The sequence below is a fragment of the Oratosquilla oratoria genome, chromosome 27, assembly GCF_046742065.1.
Source record: "Oratosquilla oratoria isolate Oo_2021 chromosome 27, ASM4674206v1, whole genome shotgun sequence".
In the NCBI taxonomy this organism is placed as follows: Eukaryota; Metazoa; Arthropoda; class Malacostraca; order Stomatopoda; family Squillidae; genus Oratosquilla; species Oratosquilla oratoria.
The window spans coordinates 10,098,255-10,108,254 of NC_134803.1; the positions used below are offsets into that span (position 1 = coordinate 10,098,255).

General features: G+C 35.8%; 1 protein-coding gene across 1 annotated transcript in view; it reads left to right on the forward strand.

The window, feature by feature from the left end:
- The window catches only part of LOC143039889 (techylectin-5A-like), a 48,411-nt gene that overhangs the window by 18,425 nt on the left and 19,986 nt on the right, over positions 1-10,000 (forward strand). Inside the window, exon 3 of the mRNA XM_076210211.1 lies at positions 3,064-3,205. Coding sequence (XP_076066326.1) covers positions 3,064-3,205 — 142 coding nt within the window. The remainder of the gene's footprint in view (positions 1-3,063; positions 3,206-10,000) is intronic.

The following is a 10,000-nucleotide window of genomic DNA, read 5'->3' on the forward strand; positions in this document are numbered from 1 at the left end:
GTGAGATCAGGTCAATTATCCAGTGGGATCTTTGTACACGTAAGAGACTATAACCATGCCACTGATTGGAATAATTCCAAAGAAATTGTCTCTTGCAGTTCTATGTTGGATAGAAACATTATTGAATTCAGTTTCATTAAACATTCTTTTGATAACATTTTGAACGTAATTTTAGGGTTATATAAACTTGATATTTTAATTGTAAAGAAATTTTTTGATTATGTAGCAGCTCACGGTATGTCCCCACCATGATGCACTTTTTGTGAAAAATTGTCTTGTGTTACCTTACATGTTCCTGTCTTGTCTACTACTTTTCTGTATATACATTCCTACCCATTGTCATTCTGTATTCCTTGAAAATGTTTGAATAGACGAAAACGTTCGGATCATAGTGTCTTATGTACTGAGTAGTTTTCTGCGATATACATACATATATATATATATATATATATATATATATATATATATATATATATATATATATATATATATATATATATATATATATCAGTAATTCACAAGGCACACGTGAAAATAATATGCAGAAAAAACACTGGGAAATAAGAAGCTTAGTCCGAACGTTTTCGTCTATTTAAGACATTATCAAGGAATACACAGTTACAGAGACATAGGTGGATATATATATATATATATATATATATATATATATATATATATATATATATATATATATATATATATATATACATAAAGTAGTAGACAAGCTAGGAACATGGGAAGGACACACAAGATGCTTCATAATCAGGTTGAGACGTATGTTTACTTTTAAGGACGTTTGGTCACATGACGTTAAGTCACCCCGGCCTAGTAACACTTGGAGAATTTTTTACAATTTTATCAATAATAAAATCATCAAGTTTATATAATCCTAAATTTAAATTTATATTATGGTCAAAGGTTTGCTGTATTAAGCAAACCTTTGACCATAATATTAATTTAAGTTTAGGATTATATAAAATTGATGATTTTATTATTGATAGAATTGTAAAAAATTCTCCAAGTGTTACTAGGCCGGGGTGACGTAACGTCATGTGACCAAACGTCCTTAAAAGTAAACATACATCTCAACCTGATTATGAAGCATCTTGTGTGTCCTTCCCATGTTCCTAGCTTGTCTACCACTTTATGTATATACATATATATATATATATATATATATATATATATATATATATATATATATATATATATATATATATATATATACATATATATATGTATATATATATATGTACTGTGTATTCCTTGATAATGTCTTAAATAGACGAAAACGTTCGGACTAAGCTTCTTATTTCCCAGTGGTTTTTTCTGCATATATATATATATATATATATATATATAGATAGATAGATAGATAGATAGATAGATATATGTGTGTGTGTGTGTGTGTGTGTGTGTGTAATGTATACATATATTATATGTATATATATATATAATGCATATATATATATATATATATATATATATATATATAGTATGTCCAACAGTCGTCCCCGGATTCGAACCGAGGCTCGCGAGAACGCAAAGCCGACGCTCTACCAACTTGGCTATCGGATGTCTAATATTCTCCAACCTGGGAAATAATCTACTCCCGAGGGATGAAGTCGACTGCTAACTGCCGTCCGTACTTAGTTTTTACTGAGAACTAACATCACTCGTAGCTTCGTGATTAAGCTTGTACGTTTTCTTTGTGGACTTTCGTCGTTGTCATACTTGAATAGAATCACCAGTGACGGTGTAGTCAATCAAATGATTCCGACAGTTGTCTCTGGATTCGAACCGAGGTATCACTAGATATTTTGTTGAATTTTTGTCTCTTTTTGGTCTCGCGTAAATTTCTTCGGCTTTTTTTCCTCAATTTGGATAGCAACCCCGCTGGATACGTAAGTTTACTGCAGACCTTGAATATGTAGGACCTCTCCTCTTCTACATATTCTTACTTGCATATCTTTAGTACTCTCAGATAGAAACCAATTACCACTCCTGATTTTGTGCGTGTACTATGTTGGGGTAGGTAGCGCATAAAGTCATCTTTATTCGTGAGTTTTTTGTAGACTGAAAATTTTACACTCTTTTCGCCATTTGCGAAAGAGGCAAGAGCCATGATCAACACACTAGCTAAAGCAGGCATCCAAATAGCATACAAATCCGAGTTCAAAATAAACAATGTTCTCGCGCTCCAACCCGCGTTTCTCTACCACCTTTTCCACTCACCTGTCTTACCTTCATAGCAATATATATATATATACATATATATATATATATATATATATATATATATATAGATAGATAGATAGATAGATATATATACATATATATACATATATATATACATATATATATACATACATATATATATATATATATATATATATATATATACAGTATAAATATACTCCAAGACTCATATTGAGGTTACTATTTACAGTAAATGATACAAAGATAGATTCAATTATTTTCTGTCATCGAAAGATTTATACGTAATAATCATGTGTGAGCTGTTACAGTCAATAAAGTGGTCAAGATCACTCACATGTACAAATAAATCATTGGATTCTTTAAAAACACGAGGAAGTTCAACTAAGTTATTATGATATGGGAGAATGAGAAGGTTCTTATTCATTAATATTTTTTGTGGTCTTCTTCCCACAGAAATTTTTCTTGGAAATGTTTAAAGATGTATCGATGAAGTATTTCCGATAATTCAATGCGAGACTTATTAATTTCCCTGTCTAAAAATTCAGGACTACACACTCTAAGAATCATGGAATGTAAAACTTACTTTTTTTCTATTATGGTGTGAAGAGTAATAATGAACATACGATAAAATATTAATCGGTTTCCTCTAAACATCAAATATGAGAGATTTTCCACATGTACGAAGCATCAAGAAATGGTAGGTAATTATAATTTTGTTCTACGGCGGCGCATGACTGCCCTGAGCTAGTCAGTCCCGTTCGCCAGATGTGAAAACGGTAGTGATTCCCCCGGAAGACCTATTCATTCTTCATAGGTGATTGCAGCAGCTCTTCAACTCCGCAGGTGCACTGCGACATGGAGACTGCAGGCGGCGGGTGGACCACCTTCCTCGTGAGGAAGGAACAAACGCCACAGGAGAACTTCACCCGCTCGTGGGGGGAGTACGCCGACGGCTTTGGCGATCCCGAAAAGGAATACTGGCTAGGTAAGCCACGGAATATTATATTGTAAATACTTTGTCGTAATGATCACGATGCCGTTTCGTTGGGCAGGTGAGGGGCGGACAGACCCCGATCTCAAGATGATTCTTAACTTCTGCTGGGGCCAACTAATCCTTCAGAGTTAAAAAAAAAAGAAAAAAAAAAAAAAAAAAAGAGAGAGAGAGATGCTCTACTAACTTATCATTCAGGTATCTCGCCCAACCTAAGATGTTGTATATATAGGCTGCTGTGGAAGTTAGATTAGGGCTTAGACTGAAGTTTTTAGTTGAGTGGAAACTTAAAAGGGGAGACGGATTGATATAAAAAAATAAAACATTAATAGGCAAACAGATAAATGAGTAAATAGATAAATAAATAAACAGAAAAATAAATAAGCAAATAGAAAGACAAATAGATGAATAGACATATACAGTAGATAAAGAAATGAATGAATAAATAAATAAATAGAATAGAATATTGATTACTTAATTAATTAGCGGAAATGAGATAAATAAAGAAATAGTTCAAATATATAAATAAATAGATCGACGAATAACCAAATGAATAATAAAATGAATAATACATAATTATATCAATTGAATATTGCATAAATATAAAGTACAAAAAGTGCACAGACATTTTAGTTTATGTGATTCTGCTTGTGTGTGTGTGTGTGTGTGTGTGTGTGTGTGGGTGGGTGTGTGGGTGTGTGTGCGCGCGTGCGTGCGTGTGTGTGTGTGTGTGTGTGTTTGCGTGCGTGCGTGTGTGTGCGTGCGTGCGTGCGTGTGTGTGTGTGTGTGTGTGTATATATATATATATATATATATATATATGTGTGTGTGTGTGTGTGTGTGTGTGTGTGTGTGTGTGTGTGTGTGTGTGTGTGTGTGTGTGTGTGTGTGTGTATTCACTTGGTCTTTGGATCACGTGTTGGACTCGTGATCGACAGCTATTTCCCTCCTGGAAGAGAGCTCAGAGCTCGTAGGTCCGATCTATGGGTAATGCTATGACCTTGCACACACACACACCCCCAACTCCCCGCCCACGAGAGTTGGAGTAACACCCCTCAGCGCTGCGATACTGATATTATTTCAGCCCCGGGCGAGAGTCGAACCCGGACCTCCGTAGTGGCAGGCCAGAGCTCTAACCACAGCGCCATGAGAGGTGTGTGTGTGTGTGTGTGTGTGTGTGTGTGTGTGTGTGTGTGTGTGTGTGTGTGTGTGTGTGTGTGTGTGTGTGTGTGTGTGTGTGTGTGTGTGTGTGTGTGTTTATCTAGCTGTATTTACCTAGTTGTCTTTTACGGGACTAGACCTATGCTCGTATTTACCCGTTTTTTTTTTTTTTTTTTTTTTTTTTTTTTTTTTTTTTTTTTTTTTTTTTTTTTTTTTTTTTTTTTTTTTTTATCTCTCTCCACATCCAGTTTGCTTTTGAATTCGTGTATAGTTCTGGCATTAACTGTTTCACTGTTCAATTTGTTCCAGACGTCCATCACTCTGTGTGGGAAACTTCTTTTTCAGGTCTCTTCTGTAGCTGTCTTTCTTTATTTTCTTTGCGTGTCCTCTTGTTTCTCTTTGGTCCCATTTTAATAGATCACCTCTATCAAGAACTTCCATTCCTTTCATAATTCTGAAAATGGTCAACAAGTCGCCTCTCTCCCTTCTCTGCTCTAACGTTGTCAGTTGTAATTTCTCCAATCTTTGTTCGTATGTCAAATTTGATAGTGTAGGTGCCATCTTAGTCGCCGCTCTTTGGATTCTTTCTAATTTCTTCGTGTTTATCTTTGTGCTAGGTGCCCGCAATGATATAGCATATTCTAGTTTCGGTCTTATCAATGTAACAATTAATTTCTTAACCATCTCTTCATCCATGTAGTCGTATGCCACCTTCATTGATCTTAACAAATTGTCTCTCCAAATATTTTGTTTACATGTTTGTCAGGTGTCAAGTCACTTGAGATGATTATTCCTAGGTCCTTCTCTGAGTTAACTTTCTTTACTTCTTTGTCTCCAATCACATATTTTCCCGATACTCTATTTTTGCCTTTTTCGAACTCCATTATGCTACAATTCTTGATATTGAAATTCATTTCGTATTTCTGACTCCATTCCCATACTTTATGTAGGTCATCTTGAAACTAACTGAAATCTTCTTCTGTTTTCACTCTCTTGAGCAATTTAGCATCGTCAGCAAGAGAAATTCATGTAACAGTTCACCCCTTTGCCCATATCATTTATGTATATGGCAAACATTAAGGGAGCCAAGACAGAGCCCTAAGGGACGCCACTTTTTACTTCTTCCCATTTCGAGTTTTTATCTCTAAGTATCACTCTCATCTTTCTTCCATTTAGAAAGTCCTTCATCCATGCCAACAGCCTGCCTTGAATTCCTCCTATTTTTTCAATTTTGTTTATTAATTTTTGTGTGGTACCTTGTCAAAAGCCTTTTGGAGATCCAGGAAGGTTCAGTCCGCCCAACCATCTCTTTCTTGTATTATTTCTTTCAGTTTCGAGTAAAAGCATACTAGATTTGTGGTGCACGATCTTCCACTCCTAAAACCATATTGTTTGGGGTTTATTATATTGTTTTCTTCCAAATATTTGATCCATCTGCTTCTGATGATCTTTTCGCATATTTTAGCTATTGTACTAGTGAGGGACACCGGTCTAAAGGTTGTAGGATCTTCCCTGTTTCCTCCTTTATGTACTGGCACTATGTTTGCATCTTTCCAATCTTGTGATACCTTTCCCTCTTTTAATGAGAAGTGTGTGTTTGTGTGAGTGTGTGTGTTGTTGGAGTAACGGCTCGCAGCGCAGCGATACTTAAATTATTTCAGCCTTGGGCGGGATTCTAACTCGGACCGCTACGTTAGCAGTTGCAAACGCTACCACTGCGCCGTCGAGCCATATGTGTGTGTGTGTGTGTGTGTGTGTGTGTGTGTGTGTGTGTGTGTGTGTGTGTGTGTGTGTGTGTGTGTGTGTGTGCGTGCGCGCGCGCGCGCGTGTGTGTGTGTGTGTGTGTGTGTGTGTGTGTGTGTGTGTGTGTGTGTGTGTGTGTGTGTGTGTGTGTGTGTGTGTGTGTGTGTGTGTGTGTTTGTGTGTGAGTGTGTGTGAGATTCACCATGGTCTTGGATCACATATTGGACTCGTGATTGTGTGTGTGTGTGTGTGTGTGTGTGTGTGTGTGTGTGTGTGTGTGTGTGTGTGTGTGTGTGTGTGTGTGTGTGTGTGTGTGTGTGTGTGTGTGTGTGTGTGTGTGCGTGTGTGTGTGTGTGCGCGCGCGCACGCGCTCGGGGAGCCCCAGCCAATGTGGGGCAGAGCACTCGAACAAGTTGAGATTCCACGTATAGTGGTCGCCCCTCAGTGAGCAAATATTTGGTAGTTAGGTATACAGGTCTGGGCTTCCCAAATAATATCACTAATTGTTTTGGCCCACTCTTTTTGATATTATAATCACATGAGATAGATATGTATGAAATACACATATGTAATTAGTAACAATATTTTGAATAACCTATATTACCGCATGCAACGGCTCCTGCATAAACGATGGTCGTACCCGTGTGAATGAGTTCACGAGTTGCTATTAGTTATATAAACTTTGTTAAGTATAGGAATCAAATGTGTTGTATTGTGAAGATGAAGTTACGGTCAGCTCTCATGTATGTTAGATATAAAGTGTAAGTACAAGATTAACTAATAATGCATAACAATATCAATAAATATTACAGCCCTTATCATTACCGGTACAAAAGTGGAAAGCCGACTTGGAAAAAAACTGAGCAAGGTCCACCGAAACCATTAATAATCATCAATAGCTCCAAATCCATGGCAGCTATTTTGAGACTCCTCTGGTGTATTCTATTGTAACAAACCAATCGTCGAGGAAAAAAGGAGTTACTCAGACCTTCGTGGTTGACAAACACCAACCAACATTTATACATCTATTATCATCATCTACCAATGTCTTTTATTGAGATCACTCTGCACGACTCACAATCTTTTACAGTGTTCACTTTTTTCAACAATTTTACATCCTCCGCAAAGAAGCTCATATAACTTTCAATTCCTTCATCCATATTATTAATATATATAGCAAACATCATTGGGGCCAAAACTGCTCCTTGTGGAACTCCACTAATCACTTCATTCCAATTAGAATGTTTGTCTCTTATCACCACTCTCATTTTTCTCTCATGCAAGAAGTCTTCCATCCACTTCAGCAGTTTGCCCTGTATTCCTCCTGCAGTTTCTAATTTCTTTAGCAACTTCTTATGTGGCACCTTATCAAGAGCTTTTTTCAGGTCTAGAAATGCACAATCATTCCATCAATCTCTTTCTTATATTGCTTCTATTAGCCTTGAATAGGAACATATTAAGTTTGTGACGCATGATCGTCCTAGTCTGAATCCAAATTGCCTTGGATTTAGTGGGGGGGGTTTTCAAATGCCTTACCCATCTAATTTTGATCATTCTTTCACAAATTTTAGCTATCGTACTTGTAAGAGAGACCAGTCTATAGTTATTAGGATCTTCCTTGTTTCCCCCTGTATATATTGGTACTATATTTGCTCTTTTCTATTCTTCTGGAACTTTTCCTTCTTTCAATGAACTGCTTATTAGATTATGTATTTTGTCTGTTAGTTCGTTCCTGCATTCTCTCAAAATCCAGTTTGCCATTTCATCTTATCCATGCGATTTTCTGACATCGAGCTTGCTCAAGTGATTAATTATTTTTTTCCTTGTTACTTCTATCTCTTTCATAGGGGGGACTTTTTCCTTCCACTTGACATCTCTAAGTTGTATGTTCTCCCTCGTAAATACCGATTTAAACTGCATGTTCATAATTTCTGTCGTTTCTATTTCCTCTGTGTATTCAACTCCTTGTCGTAGTTTCTCTAATTCTTGTTTGTTTTTCAGTTTGTTGTTTACAAATCTATAAAATAGTTTTGGTTGATCTTTACATTTTTCTAAGGCATCCTTTTCGTATCTTCTTTCCTCTCTGCACACTTGTATATATTCATTTCTATAGCGAGTATATATTTTCCATTTTTGAGGTCTTTTGTCTTTTTTTCATTTTATCCAAGCTTTATCCCTTTTGTCTTTTAACTCCCTGCATCTTTTTTTTTTTCTTTTTACCAACACTTCACATATCCTTTTTCTTGTTTTTGTCTTGGAATATACTTTTCCACTCCTTCTCTATAATTTTTGTCAAAATACTTAATTTCTCTTCTACTGTTGTTTTCTCCTTGTGTATCCTTTCCCAGTCTGCTTTTTTAAAGAATTCTCTTATTCTATCAAAAAAAAAATTCCATACATCAATCTTCCCTTTATATATTGTTCTTTTTTTCATGTATTTTTCCGCATTTAGTTCCAGTTCAACCAATATGTGGTCACTTTTACTTATTGGTGTCTTATATTCAATCTTGTCCTTTATTTCGGGTTCTGATGTGATTATTAGGTCCAGTCTCGATGGTTCTTACTCATTGCTATACCAAGTATTCTCTTGTATCTATTGTGTCATTGTATGTTCTATAGTCATATCAAATAGTACATTTCCCCATAGTTCGTCTCCACCCTTCACTGTCATCTCTTTCCAGCAGATTTCTTTACAATTAAAGTCACCCATTATAACTATTCTTCCTCCATCTTCCATCATCTTATTTAGTGTTATCCTTGTGTCTTCTAACATATTTTTGTGTCCTCTCTCTTCCCACAAAGATGTTTTAGGAGGCACATATTTTAACACAAACTTCCTGCTCTTCTTGTCCCTGTCCCCCACTTCCATCATAATCATCTCTATTCTTTCCATATGTGACATTCCTCACATTTATATCCTTCTTAGTCAGGAAAATAACTCCACCCCCTTGTTTTACCTCTCTGTGTCGAATCCAATAATTATATGCACAATGTCCTACACTGTTGGGTGGTAGTGGGCCTTTCATATTTGTCTCTACATTTCCCTTTATGTCCGGTTCTTTTTTCTTCAGGTAATTATTCAGTTCACTCAAGCCTGTTATTAAGCCATCTATATTTGTGTAAGACACTTTTAATTTTCTGCTACCTCCATCCTGTTTTCTATTTCCCTTCCGTTTTTTCCTGCTATGAACCATTTCCTCACTTTCATATCCACTACTCTTCAATAGAATTTCTCTTTGTCTGACCCTGTTCTGTTCTCGTTTTTCCCCCTTAGTTTCCATTCTTTTTGCTTTCTCATTCTCTCTTTCCTCTTTATTCATCTCGTTTTTTATCCATACTTGTTTATATAGATCACTTTTTCCTAGTTTCCTTGTTTTTGCTAAGATATTCTCTGCTGTTGTTTGTGGCTTGAATTTAACCTTAATTGGCCTGGTTTTATCTGTATTGTATTTCCTTAGCCTATATATTTCTTCAATTTCTTTCTCTGTTTCTTGTTCATCTACTTGAACTACCTCTAATATCTTGTTTACTTTTTCCTTCTCCTCATTTACTCTTGTAGTCCTATTTGAGTTATGCTTCTCTTCCATCCCTAATATAATTATACATTTCTTTTTATCCGCTAAGTCTTTTACTATATTCTCCTTCTCCCTCATCAGTTTAATAACTGTCCTTAGTTTGTTCTTTCATCTGTTGTTTTACTATATCTCTAAATTCATTTTTGTTGTTCTCTTGGCCTTTTCTCTAACCCTGTATCTCCTTTGCTATGGACACTTTATTCTCTTCATTCTTCTTCTTTAATTCCTCATTCTCATCTTTTACTTCTTTTAACTGTCTTTTTAATTCTTCTATTTCTTTACTTAGGTTTTGGTTCTCCTTCTTTAGTTC